At 37.4% G+C, this 24,977-nt stretch overlaps 2 protein-coding genes across 3 annotated transcripts in view; one reads left to right on the top strand and one right to left on the bottom strand.

Moving 5' to 3' along the window:
* On the top strand, positions 1-23,125 carry LOC111505432 (sushi, von Willebrand factor type A, EGF and pentraxin domain-containing protein 1). The gene is made up of 30 exons (XM_023160234.2): positions 1-515; positions 1,255-1,386; positions 1,443-1,701; positions 2,316-2,492; positions 2,725-2,871; positions 2,934-3,116; positions 3,439-3,651; positions 3,708-3,905; positions 3,962-4,063; positions 6,790-6,942; positions 6,997-7,118; positions 7,216-7,330; positions 7,401-7,529; positions 9,494-9,574; positions 9,629-9,717; positions 9,769-10,108; positions 10,409-10,570; positions 10,717-11,037; positions 12,768-12,983; positions 15,825-16,047; positions 16,105-16,351; positions 16,570-16,679; positions 16,791-16,963; positions 17,060-17,277; positions 17,326-17,518; positions 17,569-17,742; positions 17,846-18,022; positions 18,085-18,339; positions 20,908-21,093; positions 22,871-23,125. The coding sequence occupies exons 1-30, from the start codon at positions 138-140 to the stop codon at positions 23,032-23,034; spliced, it is 5,637 nt and encodes a 1,878-aa protein (XP_023016002.2). The 5' UTR covers positions 1-137; the 3' UTR covers positions 23,035-23,125.
* LOC111505436 (betaine-homocysteine S-methyltransferase) overlaps positions 23,064-24,977 on the bottom strand; it is an 8,588-nt gene continuing 6,674 nt past the window's right edge. For both annotated transcript variants that reach the window (XM_074181488.1, XM_074181489.1), the window contains exon 6: positions 23,064-23,328. In XM_074181488.1, coding sequence (XP_074037589.1) covers positions 23,172-23,328 — 157 coding nt within the window. In that variant the 3' untranslated portion in view covers positions 23,064-23,171. The remainder of the gene's footprint in view (positions 23,329-24,977) is intronic.

The raw sequence follows: 24,977 nt of genomic DNA on the forward strand, positions 1-24,977 counted from the left end.
TGTCAAGTCGCTCATTTATGGCCCGCCATGTGGTCAACATATTGATAACCACAAAAAAATTCTCGTTCTTTAAAGATAAACACGAGCAGGCACATCTCAGTTTGTAACAACCGACTCCGGCTGACAGTCCACATAAAATGAACAGTTCATCTGCGGTTTTCTCAATTCTGACCTTGACAACGGTTATTTTAGCGAAAAAAATCGATTTGGACTCTCTGCACGACTACAGTGGGTTCCTAAATTTCGGCGATAAGAAGCTTCATAATACAAACAAGGAGAATGAGGTTTTAAAGTCTAAAATCGATGTGTTGGGAGAAGTATTCAAAAAAAGCATAGACGCTGTTAAACTTTCGCCAAAGTTGGATATTGTGTTTCTGATTGATGCTTCTTCCAGTGTCGGTGAGAGTAATTTCGAGAGTGAGCTCCGATTCGTCAAGAAGTTGCTTAGTGATATTACCGTGGATTATGACCATACCAGGGTCGCCGTTGTTACTTATAGCTCGCGGAGTAAAATAGTAAGTGAACTGTATTGAATCCAATATTCATTTTTGAAAATAAAACAAAGTTCAAATTATACAGGAGTCCCCAAAACTAGATGAATGTCGTTGACAATATCGTACATTTATTGCCTAAAATTATATATGATGGAATTGGCCGATACTTGATAAATTCCATCTTATTCAAGTTACACTTGATTGTGAGATTTTCACTGAGTAACTAGTTTACAAAACCATAACGCCTGTTTCACTATAGAAGAGCTATCTCGGGCTTATTCATACGAACTAATTTCTACCCAATTAGTACTTAATATAATATATCAATTTGAATCACATCACCTTCTATTTATCAGGTTGTTTCAAAAGTTTTGTCCACTTTTATGAGTTGTTTTGAATTGTAATATCTCAGACAATGTTATTAGTGGGCTACCACGATGGTTGTGGAAAGTGGAAATACCGAAAAGAGGTCAATAAAAACTCTGATTTCCACCATTTTCTTCGATATATTTTGAAATGTTTCTTCATTGCAAATATTGGCTAATTTGCAAAATTCTCATCAAAAGTTTGTGCTACTTTGCCTGCATCAGAAATTTCCTCTTGCTGAAGTACGATGCTATATTTTCTATATTTCTTTTCCGCACCTGATTAGCTAATAATTCACCAGGCTTCTTCATTTTCAACGTCCAGTTAACCAAAAAAGGTTAAAACTTTTAAGGCATTATTTTAAATCAGGTGATTACACAAGTTCCCTTTTCAGATAAAAAATATCGATGAAATAGGACAATCTTCCAGAGAAAACAATAAATGTTTGTTACTGAACAAACAACTGAAGGGAATAAACTACAAAGGAGGAGAAACATACACATTTGGAGCATTCCAAACTGCCAAGGTGAAGAGAAATAATAATTGTTAGTAACACCTCCTGAAACGTTAATATTGTTTCAGGAAATCTTCGATTCCACAAACAGAAACGATTCCAAAAAAGTATTATTTTTAATAACAGACGGTTATTCGAACGGTGGAGATCCTATTCCACTAGCTGACGAATTGAAGGACGATTCGATCACAATATTCACGATAGGAATACAGAACGGGAATTACAAGGAGTTGTATGAAATTTCGTCGACTCCCGGGCAGTTTTACAGTTATCTTTTGGAGAGTTTCAGAGAGTTCGAGAGCCTTGCCAGAAGAGCATTGCATGTAGGTGAGTGGAAATTTCAGAAAGCTATCCTGAATAGTCTCTTTTTTTTCATTTCTTCCTTCTTCTTCTTTTTTCCTTTTTTCCATTTGTCTATTAATGATTTTCACTCAATTTGCAAAATTTGTATTCAACGCGAAATTCGGCCGTGTTTCCTATTCTGATTAAAAATATGGAGCGCTCCTCGTATCAATACATCTGGTCGGCCGCTGAAACAGCAGCAGAATAACAGGGATTCATGTATAGACTCGCTACAGAAAGCATATCAGGTGGTTCGACAACCTACCCAAGGAATTAAGAAAGTTGCTGGCCAGCTAGTGTTATGTGGTCCAACGGGTTCTTATGATCATCCTCCTGGAACCAGAAGTCTCTCTACAAGCCGCTACACTCAGGTGAGAACGACAGCCACGTAATCCGTCTCACCCTTTTTTGTGCCCTGAACAAAATTCTATTGGGAACTTCCTCAAATCATACAATCCTATATTATACTACAGTCCACTTATCTAATGAAGCTACAGTTATTATTTCAGGACTAGCTGCAATACAACAGCGGAACTTAAATTTGAAGTGTGTCAGAGGAATTCTTCTCGTTTGTTTAGGGATTTTTTTTTTATTTCCAGATCTCAAAAGTGGGGAATACATACCCCTAGGCTTCAACAAACCTTGTGATATTTTGTGTGATGGTGGAGACTGTTGCGATGATATAGCACTTTGCACTTGCGGGAGTACCACAGGACACTATTCGTGCGTCTGTCAACCAGGATACTACGGATCGGGCCTCAGAAACAACTGTTTTCGTGAGTGAAGTATTTATTGGTTTTCAAATAGGTCATCTATAGTATTATATAGAACCAGTATGAGTAGTAAAATTCAAGTGATGAGAAAATGTAAACACATGCAATTGAACGACAACGTACAAGAAGTAGATGAATATACATACAAGGTCTGTTCAAAAACTTAGGTGACTTTTCATTTTTTTCAAAAATTATCTATTTCAAAAAAAACCCTTTCGTTTATTTTATATTTCAGCGTGTACGCCAGGAACTTATGCTGACGGTCCGAATCTATGTTTGCCATGTCCGGATCAATTCCACATTACTACTCCTCCAGCGTTTGGCATTGACAGTTGTAAATGCAAGGAAGGATACAGGGCGACAAAAAATAATGGCTGTAAAGGTAAAACCAACTGTGTTCGAGATTGATTTCATAGGTTCAACGTCAACAATCTTTGTTTTCAGAGGTGAAATGTCCGAAAATTATAACACCAGAAAACGGGTACTACGTGAAGAAAGGCGAATGTCCGAATGTAATCAACAGTGCTTGTGGCATACGATGTGAAGTTGGATACACTTTGAAAGGAACTAGTATCAGATTGTGCCAGAAAAACGGTACTTGGAGCGGTATAGAACCGGATTGCGAAAGTAAGTAAAACTTTTGATTTCAAAATGATTCCATTCGCCGAATAGTGGCAGTCCCACAAGCACCCCATTCTGGCCCGCTTCTGTTCAACCTTTTCATAGATTCAACTCTTTGTAAAAACTCCCAATTTCTTCACTTAGCAGATTATCTAAAACTGTATTTCTATATCATTGAAAATTTTAGAATTCGTCTTTAGAGATATGTAAAGATCGTAGGTGCTGGTCCATGAAAATAATTTACCACTCACATGTGAGGTCTATTCCCGAATACTGTTCTGTTGTCGGGTCTTCTACCTGTATTCCTCTTCTATTCATTTGATTCTAGTCCGAACTTGCAATCGCTTAGAATTGCCCAAAGACGGAAAAATGAAATGCGTACATCCAGACATTGGAAAGGAATACGATAACGAGACAAAAAAACTCCCAGTCGACACAGTGTGCAGCTTCAAGTGCCCTGAGGGAAAAATGCTGATAGGTTCGAAACGCAGGACTTGTTTACCGATCGCGAGGTGGGATGGGCTGAGAACCCTCTGCAAACGTAATGAGCTAGTTCGGAACTTTAATAACTTCTTTATTGAACGTCATGATTTGCAGCAATCAAATGTAAAAGGCTACCTCTAGTTAAGTTTGGAAAGATCGAACCAAATTCCTGCACCTTCGGGAAGCAGGAATACAAGAAAAAGTGTCGAATTATTTGTGATGATGGGTTCAAGTTGGAAGGACCAGCAGATAAGCAGTGCATAGGAGCTCGTGGTGCTTGGGACAGCAAATATGAAGACACTGCATGTATTGGTGAGTACTCCAACATTTCAGTGAGATGCGCGAGCTATTGGAATTGTTTATTTCAGATATCACGTCCCCTGAAATTACGTGTCCGGACGATTTGGTTGCTTTGTCGCTAACGGGAAAAAATTATGCACACGTGTCGTGGATAGAACCCAATGTGACAGGTAATTTTAAAGTATATACATTTCTCCGAAGGATACTTACGTATAATTCTTTGGCAAAATTGATCCGTAGAGACAATCTCAAGTGGGCCACGGAGGTATTTTGGTGTCGTAACCCTGGTCCATAGGAGATATTTCAGATGTTGGTTGGTCGAGTGGATTTTACGTTTACTCGAAGTTAAACTTTATGGTCCTGGGACGGGTGGAATCTTTTCCTCTGGATAGAAACAATCAAAAAAATATCTGTTGCTATATAATTTCGTTCATCAGAGTAACACATGAGACACATTTGGAGACATGAGAACATTTGGAGAATCGATAATAATAAATCAATGTGTATATCAGGCACTTCAAACCATTGAAACTTTTTTTCGTAGTTTTTGACAGCATTATAACTTACCTAACAGTGAACATCTCAAAGTTTTTTTGTTGTTGCAATCTCGGAATAATGGTTGTTGAAACTTTTCCGTACTACTTTCACTGTACTAATAAATTTCACTTCTCAAATGAATGAATAAACATATTCCAGAGTCGTGCATGTGATATGCCCAAGTTCAGGTGAAAAACACCGTACTTCAAGCCTTTCATGTGAACCTACGACTACAAAGTTGTAAATTCACATGAGAGGCAAGGGGTAAGGTGTTTTTCACCTGAACTTGGACATGTCATATGCACTTCTCCGGAATAATAATATACATACATAATAAACATTTAGTTGTGGAATTGGCCGCGGTGGTAGTGCGCCCGACTCACGATCGGAAGGCCGTGGGTTCGATTCCCGCCTCGACCAGATATTTTTCTAAGGAGAATTTATCTGGTTGAAGCTGAGATGATTCTGCAACCGTGTTAGGAATTACACGTTAAAAAGTAAGATCTCGTTAGTCCTTGGTTCGCACAAGTTCTCAACTTCTGAGAGTTGTCGTTCGTATAGGGGCGACATCTGATTAACGGAAAAACAGATTTGACACAGATTTTTTTTAAACATCGCATAGGAGCATATGACATGCCCAAGTTCATGTGAAAAACACCTTACTTCTTGCCTTTCGTGTGAACGTACTACTACAAAGTCGCAAGTTCACATGAGGTAATGGGTAAGGTGTTTTTCACCTGAACTTGGGCATGTCATATGCACATCTCCGGAATAATAATATATACCGGAGAGGTGGATATGACATGCCCAATTTGGGTGAAAAACACCTTACTATTGACCTTTCCTGTGAACCTACGACTACAGTCGTAAGTTCACATGAGAGGCAAGGGGTAAGGTGTTTTTCACCTGAACTTGGGCATGTCATATGCACATCTCCGGAATAATAATATATACCGGAGAGGTGGATATGACATGCCCAATTTGGGTGAAAAACACCTTACTATTGACCTTTCCTGTGAACCTACGACTACAGTCGTAAGTTCACATGAGAGGCAAGGGGTAAGGTGTTTTTCACCTGAACTTGGGCATGTCATATGCACATCTCCGGAATAATAATATATACCGGAGAGGTGGATATGGCATGCCCAATTTGGGTGAAAAACACCTTACTATTGGCCTTTCCTGTGAACCTACGACTACAGTCGTGAGTTCACATGAGAGGCAAGGGGTAAGGTGTTTTTCACCTGAACTTGGGCATGTCATATGCACATCTCCGGAATAATAATATATACCGGAGAGGTGGATATGACATGCCCAATTTGGGTGAAAAACCTACGACTACAGTCGTAAGTTCACGTAAGAGGCAATGGGTAAGATGTTTTTCACCTGAACTTAGTTGGGACGACCACTAGAAGACCGGCTTCAGAGTACTTGCTCCTTGAGAGTACCGGGAAAGTCATTTCAGACGGAGTAGCCGTCTGAGTATCTCAAAGAAACAAAATAGTTACAACTAGTCATAAGCTATATCTGCAGTTGATTCAGTAGGATGTTCACTGCACCACCTGCAGACAAAGTCCGGGAACAACTCCAGAACACATACCCCGGGGTGGGAGTCAGAATAATAAACATATTCCGGAGAGGTGGAAAAGTTCAGATGAAAAACAACTTACTCCTTGGATCTTGTGAACCTACGAGTACAAAGTCGTAGGTTCACATGAGAGGCAAGGAGTAAGGTGTTTGAACTTGGGCATGCCATATGCACCTCTCCGGACTAAAAATGAACATATACCGGAGAGATACATATGACATGCCCAAGTTCATGTGAAAAACACCTTACCCCTTGCCTCTCATATGAATCTTCTTCAAACTGTAATATCTCATTGAATACTCATTCAGTTTAATCGAAATGAGCACCAGTTGTCCTCCCGAGTTCTTTGGTTTGTGAAAACATAAGTGAATTCTGGATTGCTAACAATTCTTCATTGTCTTTACTTGGATACGACAAACTTCAGGTATACATTTTGTTGCAATTTGTATTTATTTTTGTTCGATCAAGCTTTAAAGGATTTTTATTTTCAAATCTTGTTTTTACTTCCTACGTATCTTGAAATGGACTTGTAAATATTTGTCGGTTTTTTTTTGTAAATCTAGTACAATTGTCACTTCGTGATATTTTGAATGTTTCCCTTGAATCTATTTCACTTGCTCTATTACTTTAAAAAAGCTTGGTAAATATTTGCGGTTCACTACGTAGAGCCAAACGTTACTCACACTTCTGTTCAATATTTCCAACAAAATCCAACATGAACATATTGTTAAAAGTGTATTCATCATAGGATACACTTCTTTGTGTTTTCAGATAATTCCGGGCTGAATGTTACAACCTGGATGAAACCAGTTATAGAAAACATTACCGACTTCAAATTTGAAATAGGAACAACCCTGGTAACATACTACGCTCAAGACGCTTTTGAAAACATAGCAAAATGCTCATTCCACGTTACTGTGAAAGGTGAAAAAATTAAGCTGACTAGATATGCTAGATAATAACTTTTATATCTTTCAGATGAAGAACCTCCTACCATAGAAAATTGCATCGATCCTCCTCCATATTTAACAGGTGATCAAATTGGAGCCAACGTCTCGTGGGATGAACCATACATTTTTGATAATTCGCAGAACGTTGAGGTAGGGATGGAGTCTGCATAATATATCAGTGCAAACTTAACTTGTTCTGTCATTAATGTTAATTGAAACCCAGTTAAATTCATTTGTTACGTCATAGGTGGCTCGATCTCACGAATTTGGATTCTTCAAAGTTGGCACTACCACCGTGACATATACTGCCACCGATAATTCCAATAATACCAACATCTGTAGAATGAATATAACCGTTGAAGGTTAGAGAGAGTATAAAACGCATGATCTAATCAGTTCAACTTGTTGATAACGGCTTTTATGTTATTTCAGTTTCTCTGTGTGAATCTTTACCAGACCCATCCAATGGCCATAGTGAATGTATCGACCAGAACAACGGTATTCAATGTTTGATAACCTGTGAAGAAGGATATGCTATTCCTATTTCTCAGGTGATAGAAGGTAAATATACACCGGGGCTAAAAAGTTCAGGGACTAAGAAAAACAACGCGTTCTTTTTTCAAAATTGGCTATACAATCATTCCAGCGCCGCTCTAACATTCCAATACCACTTTTGTAGAACGACTAATTCGTTGCGGCATAATTCCTTTGTATTGGTTTTTTTGGCCTTTGACTTCGCCGACATCTTTGAGATTACTATATCGGTTACTTCGACTATACCAAGGAATTGAGTACTGTCTTACGAAATCACATCATCATCATCAAAAAGCGCCTGATATACAAAAAAATGGCACAAAACGCCACGCTTTTTAGTTCGATGTTCTTTAAAAGCGTGTTTTTTAGTTTTTTTGAACTATATTTATTTTTCACATTTTAGTCCGATTTATTGTCAAAAATATTGTTTTTGAGTTCTAGTCACTAGTATTATAAATCTTTAACAGACGGCGCACGAATGTAAAATGTCTCTCAAACAACATAATAAAGTTTGAGGTCTCAAATTCTATAGTAATACTGAGATGCAGTAAGTCTCCAACAGAGGGCGGACAGTTGTAAAATTTGTTTCGAAGTAAAGAGAAAATTTGCAGTAGTAATTTCAAAAAACAATTCAGTCTTGATGTTTTGATTTGAAGTTTCATTCAAAATATTAATTTATATTATATTAATTTAATTCTGATTTTTCGATTTTTTGAAATATTTGAGTAACTGAATTTTTTAGGTGTACAATTTACGATAAAGTTTCCATTGTTGAAATCCATATTCTGGTTTTCTTTCAAATAATCGAATTGGATTTTAAAATGTATCTTCCGTTTCGTTCAAAACTTTTTTCTGTACTGAATCACGGGTAATTGTAAATATTTAAATATTTCATCTGTAGTACAAAATTTCGCTAACACTTATAATTCTTAAAATGTTTTTTATTTTGATTTTCTTTTGAACAACCTTGAAAATATGTTTTTTATTTGTGTGAGTGTCTAGTTTTGAGTCATTTCAACTATTGCGATTTCATTTATGGTCCCTGTTTAACTAAAGATGATAGTAATCGGATACAAAAAGTGCAGAATAGTTGTTGCAGACTAATTTATGGAATAGGAAAATATGACTCCATCTCCCATAAACTCAAAGAGTGCAACTGGCTGAACATGGAGAATCAACGGCAACTCCACTTGGGTCCATTCACACATGGACTCCTAAACAAGTCCAACCCACCAGCTCTGTTGCATAAATTCATTCCACGTTCTAGAATAGATTCAAAAAATGTCAGAAACAGATTTACCCTGACCATGCCCCAGCACAAAACTGTGATATTTCAACGATCTTTTATTTTCAACTCCATTCGAATGTACAATCTTCTTCCTGACCAATTCAAGTTATATAACATAAACAAATTCAAATATAAATTGAAGAACTATTTATTATCTTATTTTTGTAATCCACTAAGTACAGCCATTTACTAAAATTATCGTTTACCTAACTTGTGAACTTTCTTTTTCAAATCGGGGTTCAAACCCCTGTTGGTTGAGTAGAATAGCTCTGAGCTAGACTTCGCCAACACTTTCATTTCATTTGTATATCATTTGTCATTTAATACAATAAAGACGTTTATTATTATTATTATTATTTCCTTTTGAACAACCTATCAAGGAGGTTACGTATAGCGGCATCTGCCCACAAATAGCTCAAGCAATAATTGATAGTTACGTACAGCGCCATCTGCCCGCAAACAGATGAAGCAATAATTGAAAGTTACGTTCAGCGCCATCTGCCCGCGAATAGATCAAGCAATAATGCCGATAATTCTGTCAATACAGACAATACAAACAAACATATATGCAAACATACATACATACATACAGGTGAAGCTAATATAAAGCGTGTAAAAATGGATCACTATTTAAACTGATCTATACTTCGTTTCCCAGGGTTTATGAGAATTCTGATTTATTTATTTATTACTCTTATTTAAGAAAATGGTACAAACTTCGTGTGCGACAACGCTGACCCAATATGGTACAACTCAGAAGGATTAATATTCCCAGAATGCACAGGTAACTAATTTATTTTTCCAACACTCCCACAGGTATTTGAATACTATTTTTCAGTCACAAAAGTACCTCAAGAAACCGTCCAGACTGGAGAAGTGGCCGTGCCGGGAATAGACAATTGCACAGACACAAAAAATCTGCAAGAAGTAATTTGTCTACAATGCTCTCAAAATGACATTATAGTTTTGTTTTTTCAGTTGGAAAACGACATAAAAGGCGTGATAAACTCGGAAGTCTGCACAGGTGAATGCAAAATCGAAACAAAATCTGAGTGTGAAACAGAAAAACGAGAAGAAGAATCCAATAAAATTTTGACGAAACGTGCAGTTAACTACGAAGAACTTCCACACAGAAATAGAACGAGGAAGCACAGGCGCAAACTTAACGTCAAATTTCAAGTCAGAGGCAAATATGTGAAACCCACCCTTGGTGGTGCGAAATTTTTAAGACTACGCAAGGGTTATAATGCTTCTATTCGTTACGATGCCGTTAGATTTATTTGTCCTCCAGGTTTCGTGCCAAGGAAAAATAGATGTGGTGAGTTTATGTGAACACCTTTTGGTCCTGAAAACGCTCCAACTGGGTTTCAAAGAGTTACGGTGTATTCATTACTTAATATTTCAATTCGTGAATTTTGTCGAAATTCTTAAGAATCTGCCAGTTAAAGGACTTAAAACAGTTGTTCTTTTTAATACTTCATTCAGGATTGGCTCATTACCCTCTTTGTTGAAGACTTCCATTGTGATTCCTTCACTTAAAGGTAGTTATTTCCAATTTTTTCATACCAACTAGCAAACTTGCCCAGTATATTCAAGCAACAATCGATTTGATTTGTAGTACAATGCCCAAGAGGATCATTTCACAATGAAACAAGAAACAAATGTCAGAGCTGTCCGTTTGGATTTTACAACGAGAAACTGGGGCAATCAGAGTGTATTTCGTGTCCTGTCCATCATTCCACAAGTAAATTGCATTCCAAGAAATTGGAGGACTGTAAAGGTGAGTGACATGAAACGAAATCCTATATGATGCCGACTCAAATAGAGGTTTGTAAGCACCGCGGGTAATAGATGTAAATACCCTTAGGTATGAATATCGACTTAATACCCTTATTAGCACATCAATAACTATCTTTTGTGTCTCAGAACAATGTCCTCCTGGTACTCACGCTCGCAAAAAGAAACTGAGATACTCCAAGCATCAGTTCAACGTGACTATAGAACGCCCGACTCTGAGACCGCATTGCCGATCATGCAAAATCGGTTACTATCAACCGGACCACGGCCAACTGAGATGCATTCCTTGTCCTGCCGGATTTACGACGACTTCAACTAGATCCACGAGTATACATCAGTGTATTCCTACCTCCAAAGATATTTGTGAATCGGAAACCTTCTGCCAACATGGTTCGTGTGAGGTCACCAACCGTTACCAGTATAGTTGTGATTGTTTTGACAATTATATAGGTAAGAAAAATTAGGGTAGATTTCAGTATGACTACCGACTAAAACCTCTCACCCATTGCTCAGCAGTACGTTCAATAATCGAAATACATTTGATACATATACGACGCTTACACAAACATTTAAAGAAAACATCACAGTTGTTATTACATGCCTTCTGCAGCTAACTATCACAGTTGTCCATCAATGTGTGCTTCAATTAGTCTCAGGCTTCCTCGAGCTTATTGATCGAGTTTCTCATCATCTGGTCTCTCTCTCTCTCTCTCTCCTTAATTTCGATGATTGCTCTTATCGTTCTGTGGTTTTATTTCAAGTCTCTTCATCACATACCAAGCTTTCCATCATATTTTCGGCATTGAATTTGGTATTTGTTTCACGTGTATACAGAAGTCTTGCATTGCAGTAAATACAATCTGAAGACACTGCTATCCTGCGATCATATAGATACTTACTGGAACAGCTGTGCCCCGATAGTGCCTTGGTGCGGTGATGGTCCACCTCCCCATAGTTTGGATTCAACCAAATCTCTATTGCAGGTATTAGTCGGTGTGTCCATCTACCGTATTGACCGATGTCCCATTTTCGTTGTCAGCCATTTAACAAATTTTTCCTGGCGCTTCCCTTGGGAATGCCTGCATATCGCTTTTTCCTCTCGACGATTTGGAGCTCTATAGGTGGAATTCCAGCGATAACACCTGCTACTCCTGCAGATATGCACTACATGTTCTAATTGTTAGTTTCTTTTGTATGCCGAGTTTTTGGACTAGTTTTTTGTTTTGAGTTACTGTGCACCATGATGGTGAACCGTACAAAATCCGAGGCTGGACCACCCCAGACAACATTTTTTTCTTAGAAGATCTAAGACCCCCCAACATTGGGCGTCAGATCGACTAACGCAGAAACTGTTATCTCTGCATTGAGGACACTTTGGGTACGTGTTCAGCAAAGGTAAGTTTCGTGTCGAACCAACCCCCAAGATACTTAACAGCTTTGCTCAGTACAAAAGTTATTAGCAGTAATGCTTCGGTTTCTTCTGGAGCTAAACTAAGGAGTCTACTTTCCATTCAGTCTGCGACCAGTAACAATGCTCATTACACGTTCTTCTCTTTTCTGCAACCATTATCGCCACATGATCAGCAAAGCCGACCAATGTGACTCCTCTATTTTCTAATGAAAATAACTAGTCGTATAGAATCTCCATGAGGTAAGGCCAAAAACTGAGTCCTGAGCCATGCCGCTGTTTACACTAACAAGTTTTGCTCTTTTCTTTGTTTCCACAAGAATCTACCTTTATGATAGATAGGATACGGTTATGGTAATCATACTCTCATTGATTCTCCTACTCGTTAGTGACTCCACGGTGCCACGATGCACTATTGAAGGGATTCTTACGTTTAGAGTGATTAACGCACAGTCTTTGACAAGCGGCGGCTTCCTGTGGAGTACTTATTGCCATGTTGACCGCGTCTACAGTTTGTCTTTCTTTTCGAAATCCAAACTGTTTCATCTATCCATCTAACCGTTTATCTATCCGTCCATTTATCCATCTACCCAATTCCAGTGTTAAAAAAATTTGGTGTGCGATACTTGGAGAGTTAAAGTTTTTGCAGTGGATTTTGAATCGAAACTTCCCTGCCTTAAACTTGACGTGTCTTTGGATTATTGCGAAAACTTATCTCCGTGATAGAACTGCCTTGCTGTACGTTTTCGTTGACTACTGTGTATTATTCCAGGAACAAAATGCGAAAAACAAGCAAACAATTGCGATTCTCAACCGTGTTTGAATGGTGGTACTTGCAATAGTACCGAGGTTGGATACTCCTGTTTATGTCAAACTGGTTTCACCGGTATCTTCTGTGAGGAAACTATTGATGACTGTAAACTTCAGTGTTCAAACGGAGGTGTTTGTTTCCAGGATGATGATAAACCCACCTGCTTGTGTCCAGATGGTAAGCCAATCATTTGACAGTACCTACACTTTTAACTGACTTTTTTGTGAAGGAATTTTGGATATTTCTAACACCAATATGTCATTTTACTATAATTGTCAACTCTAGCCATGTTCTTGAATTCCCACAGATAATCTATTAGCATCAAACATGCTCATTCTTGATAATGAAATGCTATACCATTATGGTATCATCCATAAACATAATTAATTCATCACTTTCTGGTTTGAAGGCAGTCGATTTTCAGAATTTCTTCCTGACGTTTCGCTGGCGATGAGTTATCGGAGATTACTCAGGACGTATAAACCACTGAAGAAGCTATCCACTCGCGCCAGCAAAACGTCAAGAAGAAATTCCAAAATTCCATGGCCTTCAAACCCGGAAAATAGTGATACTGAAAACCTCGGCCACGAAAGCTTTAACCATATTGTCATAATGAATTTATCTTTGATTTCGTCTCAATTGAAAAGGAATCATCTGGGTACTTGGGTGTCACACAAGGGTCAGTACTTGGCCCTTTTCTATTCATAATTTACATCAACGACATTGATAAGCTCCCTATGCCAGCGTCCTTCGCTATGTACGCAGATGACACCTCACTTATAATTTCCAATACCCGAGAAAGTTCTATAACGGAAAACTGTGAGGAAACTTTATCCGCAGTTAATAATTGGTTCTCGGCAAATCGTCTTTTTCTGAGTATTGATAAAAAAAATGTCTTAGATTTCATATCCCGCAAAGAACCTGTGAATATATCTCATTTGGTTTTCCTATGATCTCCACTAGTGTCACAAGAACGAAATTTCTGGGATTAAATGTTGATAACCATCTCAATTGGAAATCTCACGGTGAGGATCTTGTTTCCAAACTCTACACAGTTGCCTTTCAATTTAGGAATATAAAAGAAATTCTGAATCCGGATCACTTGTTGCAGCTCTATCATGCATAGGGTAGAAAGTAGACTACGATATGGCTTGACCTTCTGGGCAACATCATCTTCATCGTCTTGTGTTTACAATCCCCCAGATTGATTCTAAACATGGGTATAACACTAGACACAAAAATAACTTTATAGTGTCTTTAACAAAACTAAGAATAACTCAAAATGCCCCAAACTTCAGGGCTCCAGAAATATTTAATTCGATCCCGGAAAACATAAAAAATAGTAGCTCAATCTTCATTTTCAAATGAAATCTGAAAGATTTTCTAGTGCAAAATTGCTTTTACTCCATAGAACAGTTTTTAGAACATCACCTCTGAGAGAATATGTATTATTTTTTTTCTCATCCATTTATGTACTTATTTGCTTTTGATTATCTGTGCCGCAATCAAGATTGCGGCACGTAAACTAAAAAATAAGTTCACTTCTGGTCCTGATAAGATACCGTCCTTTTTTGTAAAATATTGCATCGGTGTAATGGTCTATCCCTTACTGACACTTCTCAATCTTGCAGTTAAAAATAATAATTTTCCTGAATTATGGAAGATATCACGAGTTTGTCCCATTTTTAAGTCTGGAGATCCATCTGATATTCGGAATTATCATCCTATCTCAATCCTATCGAACTTTGCAAAACTTCTCGAAATTTTCATCTACAATCGGGTACATTCCTCACTTCGTAATATCATATCTCCGCAACAACATGGATTTATGTCAAACAGATCCACCATAACAAATTTAATTGTATTGACCCAAAATATTAGTGATGTCTTAGATAATCGTGGTCAAGTTGATGTGATATATACTGATTTTGCTAAAGCATTTGATCGACTTGATCACATGATCCTTCTACTAAAACTCCACCAATTTGGTTTCCATAATTCAGCAGTACTTTTCATTAAATCCTACTTACTTCAACGCGAACAGTTTGTATCTTATAACGGCTATGATTCTTTTTATTACAATCCGTCATCTGGAGTACCTCAGGGGTCGAATCTCGGACCACTTCTGTTCTTATTATTTATTAATGACCTCAGTAATTATTTACTTGTCGAAACTGTTGAAGACTGTAATAAATTACAACGACAGTTGGAAAATATACAGACTTGGTGTGAAGTAAACAAACTATGTCTCAATGCATCCAAATGTAAAGTAGTGTCTTATAGTAGAAAAATGTCGGTCATCGAGTACAATTATCGAGTAGATACCATTTCACTGTCACGAAGTAACTCAATTAAAGATCTTGGTGTATATTTTGATCAAAATTTGTCTTTTTCCAACCATATTAGATCGAAAGTAAGTGAACTTTGAGAGTTTATGGCTTCATAGTTCGCAATTGTAGATCTTTTTCAAACATATCTGCTCTATTGACTCTTTATGTAGCCTACGTAAGGTCAAAACTAGAATATGGCTCTGTTCTATGGTCTCCATTCTACAATTGCTATAATACATTAATTGAAAAAGTTCAACGTCGTATTTTATTTTATTATATTATAATATTCATTCATTTTCTCAAATTGTAACTTTGTAATTATAAGGATCGATATAATTTTTTTACCATACTTAGTTAACCCTGTAAATGGTGTTTAACTGTTGGGTAATGAATGCTACTATTATTATCATCAATAACTCCCTTTATATCCCTCTAGTTTGTGCAGATCCTTCATCGGATTTTTGTCTTATTTTTCTGAACACAATTATGATTCGTCAATCAATTGCTTGCCTCCTGTAATCCAGTGTCTCACATGACCGTTGCCCCTTCGTTGCATTGTCTTCGGTCAAGATCTCATTGTTCAGGTTTCTTCTAAATTGGATAGTCCTCTCACCATTCCGGGTCTGATCTCCACTGTATGGAAGTCATTCTGTTAACCAACTAAGAATAATTACTTCTACTTCATTAGGTTTTGGAGGCGACTTTTGTGAAGCAAAAATCAAAAGCTGCAGTGAAAATTTGTGTGAAAACAACGGCACCTGCGTAGATGAACATGGCTCCTTTAGATGTGAATGTATTAGTGGATTTATCGGGAAAAGATGCAACTTGCTGCCGTGTGATTACCGACCGTGCGGATTGAATAGCATCTGTGTTAATAAGAATGAAGGGAACGTCACCAAAGCAAGTTACAGGCAAGTAAATATGGCATACAAGCAAGTTATATTGTGAAATGACAAGTTTATTTTCAGTTGCGTTTGTCCTGAAGGATTCTCTGGAGACACCTGCGCTGAACAAATCAATCATTGCGCAGGCTCTCCTTGTACAAACGGGGGCACATGTGTCAGCCATACCACCAATTATTCCTGCAGCTGTACCAGTTTGTACCACGGCACCCATTGCGAGAATAAACGAAACACCAAGTATCTGTTGAAGTTCGACAAGTACGACACGAACGATTACATAAAACTGGGCGGATTTCGTAAGAATGTCACAGAGGTTTGAAGCGCAATTCACCGGGCATTCAAACAGTGCTTTACTTTATATATCGATCATGTTGAGATAGAAGAAAAAACTTTTAACGGCCAAGTTGTCAAAATCGTTCAATACTTGGTTCTTTTTTTCACATATATCAGTATCATCGATATATCAAGCAAACACGTACTGTTGGGACACCCCGTATATGATAAACGGAATGGTCATCGTTTTCCTTTCAGATAAGTGCCTGCTTGTGGATGAAAACTACGGACAATTTCAACTACGGGTCGCTCATATCTTATGCCACGAGAGCTACAGACAATGCCTTCACGATAACAGATTATACAGGGTAATGAATTACTTTATCAAAACCTTATTTGAAAGTTTGGTCCTTCGAGCCGGATAACTGTATGTAAACTTGTTCCCTTCGAAAATGATTAATCATTGCATAATTTTCAAGACTGGTTTTATACGTTAACAACAACTACGTCGTCACTGACGTGTACCTAAACGATGGACACTGGCACCATGTTTGTGCGAATTGGAGAAGTATGGACGGTTCTTATGAAGTTTTCGTTGACGGCGTACTGACGAAGAATGGTTCGGGCTTGTCTACAGGGGTACACATTCAAGGTATCCGTAGTTTTCAAAGTTGCAAAATATGTTCAATACTTTCTCTGCAGTTTATTGAATGATCCATTGAATTGACTCGACTTTTTATTATTATAGGTTATGGAAATATGATTATAGGCCAGGAGCAGGACATATTCGGCGGAAGGTTCAGTCAAAGTGAGTCTTTCGTCGGAAAAATGGCATACATTGATGTTTGGTCAAAAGCTTTAACATACCAAGAGGTCCTGACCCACAACAGCGACTGTAACGAATCATTTTTCGGTGACTTGTACGCCTGGCCTGAAATGCAGGATTACATTCAGGGAGGAGTTGAGGTAAGAAATAAAAAAAATGTTGCAAAAATCACAAATTTTCTCTTTCAGGTAACAGAGTCGTCGTTTTGTAATTCTTGCTCGGTGCCGAAAACTCTGTACAACGGCTTTATCGACGTTGTCGAGAACACAGCGTTCTATTCCTGTTATACTGGGTATTCGTTGAACGATAACAAGTTCATAAAAGGTAGGAAGTGTTCCAAAGCTTCTAAATGGGAAGGAAAATACGAACCATACTGTAAAAGTAAGCTCTGCATATAAAAACACCTGCATTTGTTAACAAGAGCATTTTAGAAGTGTACTGCGGCTACCCTGGCTCTATTAGAAACGGGTTCCCGATAGGAAGGAACTACTACTACAACGACACAATTTCTTTTGGTTGTTTAGAAGGTTACAACCTCACAGGAGATAGCATCATTCTATGCAAGGAAAACGGACGGTGGTATCCAGAAAAACCACGATGCATCGGTGAGTATCCTGCATAAACGGTATCGCGCTTAGAGCGAATAGTTTGAGGCCAGAAATTGAACCTTGTGGAACCCAATTTCTCTAACAGTTTGCATCTGTTCAGGTATCCAGTGCACAGCTTTCAAACAACCAGACAACAGCGACTTAATTATAATGTCGGAGCAAAGCTACGAAACGTTCTCAGATCAAGCGAAGTTTGAAATCGGAACCCAAATCGAAGTAGTCTGTGACGTCGAAGCGGAACTTGTTGGCGAGTCTGTGATCACTTGCTTAGAAAATGGTAATCGACTGTTTGTTTCTCTTACAGCCTCACACTTTACATATGTTTATAATTTCATACAGGAACTTGGGACTTTGAACCTCCGGAATGTAATTTGAAGGAGCCCCCTAAGGCTCCGAAGCTGGACTGCCCCATCGATCAAGTACCGACAGCTCCGATTAACGGTTACATAGACTTGGATTCCTTGTATGCCGCTGGAAACGTTACTACTAACTTCGTGGAGTATAAGTGTAAGTTCGGTTACAAGCTGAAAGGGGAAAATACAACCACTTGCATCATTGACGGATACTGGACGGAACCAAATATTTCTTGTGACCGTAAGTAACTTCTGTGCCTGTTATTTGCATTTTGCACATTTCAGCAACAAATAGGTATAATGATTGAATATCTTTGCACTTTTGGTATATTCTTGAAACCTTAGCGAAAATACATTCTGATTTTCCATTCGAAGCTCTTGCTTCAAGTGGAAATTTCATCTTCTAACGCGCATCTAGTAGGCAGACAATCAGAAAGCTCTTCCTACATTTAACAAGCCGTCCTGTGTTTTCATGGCAGCAATAATTTTATTTCTTATGTCTTTTATATAACTCTTTCTTTCGTTGAAGACAATTGTTGTAACCTCTGTTAGGCCTCAGTGTTCTCATCATCTCTTCAGAATGTTTATATATAACCCCTTTCTTCCACAGAAATTTGTTGCTTCTCGTTTCCACAATACTTTGTTATACAGAGTGGTACAACGAAAAGTATGCACCTTGCTTTTCTCCTTTTTTTGTAACTTAACGCAAAAATGCTCGGACAGGTCAATTTTGCCTTTGAGGGGGACACATTTTAGATGTATTTTTCTACCTGTGCCTTCAACCCCCTAGCGAGGGTGAGTAACAATCCTAAAATTTTAAATGGAAAGTGGGGTCGAGTGATATATCATTTGAAAGGGCACAAAATTATCTTTTCAATGATACCTAATTTGTTGTATTTCACTCAAACATGTAGGTATTATGAAGAAAAACAACTACAACCCAGTACTTTGAAATGTGTAATTGACTTAGTAGAATCCTACTTCAGCAAGTGGTGAAAATGTGACCCATTTGCTTCCATACAATAATACAGATTTTGTTGAAATCTATTCCTAACATTCTGTAGCATATCAGGTGTTATACTTCTGCACTCTGCTGTAATTCGTTGGCGAATATCTTCTATGGACTCGGGCTGCGTAGCAAAACATTTATTTTTCAAGTGTCCCCAAAGGAAAAAGTCTAAAGGCGATAAATCAGGTGACCTGGCAGACCATTAGATGGGGCCTCTTCTTCCAATCCACCGTCCAGGAAACCGGTCATCTAAAAACTCTCTTACCGGAGCAACACAGTGAGGAGGTGCTCCATCTTGCTGGAAATGAAGCCGATCATCATTATGATTTTGGTCATTTTCAATTATTTCTGTTATGAGAGGATCAATTGTATCTTCAAGCATGTTCGGGTAGACCTCACCAGTTGAATTCCCAGGAATAAAAAGTGGCCCTACGATATGACTACCTAATATGCCACACCAGAAATTGATTTTTTGGGGGTACTGGGTATGGACCTCTCGGAATAAGTGTGGGTTACTGTCATCCCAGTAACGGCAATTATGCCTATTCGCAGCTCCATTCAAAAAAATGTACTCTCATCGGAAAAGAACGGGTTGAATGATAGGTGCGGATCATCAATTAGTATCTGGCTCAGGTGTTCACAAAATTGCAGCCTTCTATCAGGATCATCTTCATTGAGTTCCTGTACTAATTTAATTTTGTGCGGATGAAATTTATAGGCTTTTAATATCCTTATTATGGACGAACGGGAGACACCTGAGGCTGCAGCAAGCTGACGGGTACTTTGAGTATGATCCAATTCAACATGTCCCAAAACAGCGACTTCCACTGCTTCATTTCTGATCGGTTTCCGGGGCTGGTGTTTCACATTACAGACAGATCCGGTATCGACAAACTTTTGGACTAACTTGGCAACGTACGAATCATTCACATTTTTCCCGGGATGACTATTATTAAAGAGGCGAGCAGTAAGTCTAGCACAACTATTATGTTGATAATAAAATTTAACAATTTCAACTCGTTCAGGAATGGAATAAACCATTTTTACAGTAAAGTTGAAATAATTTCAAAAGCAACCAAACTGAATCAATGAACGTTTGCCTAAATTCTTTTTGTACACTTATCTGCTGTTGTTATTTGAACCAAAAACCGCACGAGAGAAATTGAGGAATGTAGTAGTGATAAAAATGCCGTTTTTTCCGCATTTTCATTAACACCAAAAATATCGAGTAAATGTTCTTGCTTTTTTTATAACTATTCAAATAAATACAACAAATTAGGTATCATTAAAGAGATAATTTTGTGCCCTTTCAAATGATATATCACTCGACCCCACTTTCCATTTAAAATTTTAGGGTTGTTCCTCACCCTCGATAGGGGGTTGAAGGCACAGGTGGAAAAATACATCTAAAATGTGTCTCCCTCAAAAGCAAAATTGACTTGTCCGAGCATTTTTGCGTTAAGTTACAAAAAAAAGAGAAAAGCAAGGTGCATACTTTTCGTTGGACCACTCGATATAGATCTTGCAATGTCTTGCAATGTTTTTTAGTGTTCAACACGTGTCGCGATTTTGTAAACACTCAGGTGGAAATCTCACAGCGAGGTGTCTTTTTGAATACGATGCCATATTGGTTGGTAAAACGCGCGTCAAGAAGAGTGTTGTAGTTTCGGTGTTTGGGAAGAGCGCTTGTTTGCATCCACTACTTTTGTCAAAATGCATCACCGATTATGAAAACTTATTCTTTGAGTCACCCTCGCCCATAAATATTTCACAAAACGACTAATTTTTGTTTTCCTTCAGCTGTAAAGTGCGGAAAACTGCCTACTTTCAAAAATATGAAACCGCTCCAAGTTGCCAAAGATGGATCCTATCATTTCGGAAACGTGGTGTCCTTTGAATGTGATGATGGTTACAAAATGTTTGGTAACAAAGTTATAAGATGTACGCCAAGTGGAAAATGGTCCAAAATGCAGGGAAAATGTCTCAGTGAGTATATAGAACTCGACTAATATTATAAAAAATCAAAAGTGATGCTTGTCAATAACCTACTATTAAACCAACAACATTCTTTTCAAAGCTACATCAGCATATACTACAGAACCATTTTGAAAACGCTGAAAATAATCTGTTGGTCAAGTTGACTCACAACAAAATATTATGACAGAGTAAATTGTTTCAATTCAATAGTCAATTAATTATAACTGAATCGGCAGGAAAGTTCGAATTACAAATTACGTTAAGTTTGCTCACTATAATCGGTAAGTAGAAACTTCCTAGGAGAATCCTAGAAAAAAATTCTCTCTATTGGTACATTTCGAAAGTATCACTTGCAATCAATTTATTTATTTTTTATTCACTTTAATAGATTCGAATTGTGTAGATATACATATCACAAAAACTAGTTGTACATACATACATTAAATACATTTTTTTTTATTGATGCAACTAGTTTTCCTTTGTTTTCAATATTTTGATATTAACATTGATTCACAAATAGGATTTGAAGCTTCAATAACTTCTAATAATTATATGCGAGCGCTTTCGACATCAGTCTATGCTATCATCTTAATGAATTTACTCAACTAAACGTTTTATCTTCTTGTTTGTTCTTTTATACGGTTAGAACGGCTTAATGCAGGTATTTGTCCTCTCCTTTCATTCGGATGTCTCTTTAAATTTGCCTGATACTTGGATTACATCAGGTTATATACTTTGTGTTGGTGTTTCACTAGGTTCATTGTTTCTAGGAATATACTCCACAAAACAACTCTTTCGTTGTGGCTGGTGGTAGAGTTTTTGTTCAGGTACCGGTCTGTGTGTGTGTTGGTTTCCTGTACTCTCTGCGACCCAATGTACCATCTTCACGTCTGTTGACAAGAACATCCAAGAAGGCTAAGGCTAGAGTCCTTTGGGTTTTTCGTTCCATTGTGAATTGGAGTTTTGAGTCGAGAAAGTTTAGATATCGTAGAAATTTGTTTAGTGTCACTTCATCATCTTGTGAAGGTATAAAAACCTCAGACCACGGCCAAAAAAACCGGAAAATAGCTTGCACTTAGTTATCTCCGGCCGTGAAAGTTTACATTCTTTGATCAATGATTACAATGTTTAAGGAACAGTTTGAAATGCCGTAAAATTCATAAACCAGTCTTCTGTAGGCTATCGAATTGTCCCGCAAAAAAAGGGGGCTTTTTCCTTCTTGTTAAAAGACTAATTTGGAATGTGCCAATCCTAGAAGTTTTTGCTAGAAGTCTAAAACTATTCTTGTAGTCCATCGTTTGTTTGGCCGATCTGGTCCAATGAAACTGCTTGCAAAACCATCTCTTACAGTATTCAATAGAATTGCCCCTCTGCGACTTTTTCCTGTTTCCAAGATTGAATACACTTAAGAAAGGACCGCGTTTTACGACGATTTAGGAGATAACAAATGTATTACATCTGGCGGAGACTACTTCGAAGGAAACCAAATAGAAATTGATGAATAAATAAATAATTTTTGAGAAAAATTAAAATTCACCTTATTTTTTGACTAGATTAGTATATTTCTGTCTTAAATACAGTCACGTAGGTTAGAGGAAGGATGATACCTGTATCCTGGGCCTGACAGTACACAAAAAAAAAGTTGTTCTATGCCTTTCCTCTTGTACATGCTACCTTTCGCTTGTATAACTGTGTTATACATAAAAGACCTTGTTGTAGTACTTTCTTCAAGACATACCAGAATCCTCTAAAATGTACATCGATTAATTTTCGAACCGTTTTTCAGAAAAAACTTGCAAGAAGCCCTTAATCAAACCCAAAACGTCGATAAAGGGAAAGTCATATCTGTTCGGCGACAAAGTGACAATCACCTGTCCCAGCGGGTCCACTTTCGAACTACTCTGCACTAAAGAGGGGATTTGGGAAGGAGAAAAGGACGAGAGTTGTTGATACGAAATCAAAGTATTTGTTAAAAAAAATCAACTGAACCATATATTATCCATATATAAAAACAACATAATAAAATCAAGTAAGGAACAAACGGATATTTTTATAAGAACTAAACCAGAAAAAAGTGCTCGGGTAAATTACGAGGAATCTTGCTGTTCCTCCCATCTCACGACTTCCTCTTTAATTTTTTCAATATAATCGGAGCAGACCCTGCAACAGCCGCCTATGATTGTCACACCCAAATTCAGCCAAGTTGGAATGTATTCTTCGAGTTTTTCACAGTTGTTATCCCAACTGAAAATAATTATTGCTATTATAGAACCTGGTGAAAGCGACTAGGATATGAATCTTGAACCCAGTGACGTTCCAAGAGAATGTATGGGGGCACAATCGCCAAAATTGAACAGGCTTTGATGGAATTGACCGATATTTGATGACAATCCATAATGTATTCAACACTATCTGAGATTTTCATTAGACGGTTTACAAAACAGCAACACGTTTCGCTATACAATAGCTTCCCCTTAGTTTTCATACCGACCAAATTCCACTCGATTCAAACTTTATATAATGAAAATCTGAATCATATGACCTCAATCCTACGTAATGACTAATAATTTTATTTTACTTGAGTTATCTAACCTGAATTGGGTAAAAACTAATCATAATTTTCTAACATAAAAGAAAAATTTACCAACTCATTGACTGGCGATGTAATAATTACAATTATACGTATGTTTGGAATACAAATTTGAGACATATGACCTACTCACTTGATAACTAATAATTTTACATGAGTTTAGGTGAAAACTCAAACAGTCTAAAAGTAAATTTCAATAAACTCATTAAATGGTCACGTAATCAACTAATTACCAATTTCTACAATACAGAGCAGATTCAGAAAAATTCAATTCCATTTAGTCATTCTGTAAATTTTCAGAATTTTTCAATCCACTAATTTCCGAGCATTCCAAAAGATTCGAGTTCCAAACCGTTCTCTTCCAAATGTAATACTGCATAGTCGTGGTTAAACTCAAGCCCCTGTCAAAAGATAATTGCAAATGTGGAACTGGTTTCCACATTCAAGAAACTAATCCTATGTTCTTTCATTCTTTGGAAAAAAGTTGTTCCCGTTTGGCCAATATAAAATTTTGTGCAGGAATCACAAATAAACCTATAGACTCCTGAGCTATCCGACATGAAATATGATCTTCGTGGTTTTCATTGAATTTGCAATCATTATTATTTATCCGGAAGCCATGTCCAAATCTGTCCTTTTCAAAAAACAATGGGCTCACTGAAGTATATAAATGACCTAGGACGCTTATTATTGTTTTCTGGTTTCGCTGATAACTTTGTAGGCTAACAAAAAAAAAAAAAAATAAAACTTGATTTCATTATTCAATATAGTTGCCTTCGACTTTTTTTTATGTTTTCGTCGGTAACAGTCTCTTTGGAGTGTCCAATGCGTGCATCGTCTTCGGTGCTCATTTCCCTTTGTTTAAACTTAGCAAACCACTTCTCAACGGTAGATTTTTGTGGTACAAAGTCCGAACAATGATTATCACGCCAAGCCTAGACTTCAACAGAATTTTTTTAATGCTTCATCAACACATAAAATTCCTTTTTAGCAATTTTCCTCAAACTAACAAAAGTTGCTTCACTCAAAATGTTATATCCCACAAACTGATAATATGACTGCTATAAAACTTGTACATGTCTTTTGAAGGTTAGGGTTCTTTTGGAGGTTAGGATTAACTAAATTCATATGGATTTAATACTAGCAGTGCCATCTATGTGTTAAACTATGAACTTTCCAGCCCATCTAATACTATTGAACGCTACTATTCATATTGATAGAGATGTGTCGAAGAATTGTGTATGAAAATGCCTGTATAAAAGGGTTTATGGAAAATTGCAAAATCATGTGTGGCGGTTTTATA

Source organism: Leptinotarsa decemlineata, unplaced genomic scaffold, assembly GCF_025532065.1.
Source record: "Leptinotarsa decemlineata unplaced genomic scaffold, Ldec_3_MD MMD2_tig00026314_RagTag_RagTag, whole genome shotgun sequence".
NCBI classification, from domain to species: Eukaryota; Metazoa; Arthropoda; class Insecta; order Coleoptera; family Chrysomelidae; genus Leptinotarsa; species Leptinotarsa decemlineata.

Excerpts from the sequence above, each read along its gene's own strand:
- LOC111505432 (XM_023160234.2), top strand. The coding sequence starts at position 138 with ATGAACAGTTCATCTGCGGTTTTCTCAATTCTGACCTTGACAACGGTT. Across the intron at positions 4,064-6,789 it reads GATAGAACCCAATGTGACAG|ATAATTCCGGGCTGAATGTT; the intron begins GTAATTTTAAAG and ends TTGTGTTTTCAG. Across the intron at positions 9,718-9,768 it reads ACACAAAAAATCTGCAAGAA|TTGGAAAACGACATAAAAGG; the intron begins GTAATTTGTCTA and ends TTGTTTTTTCAG.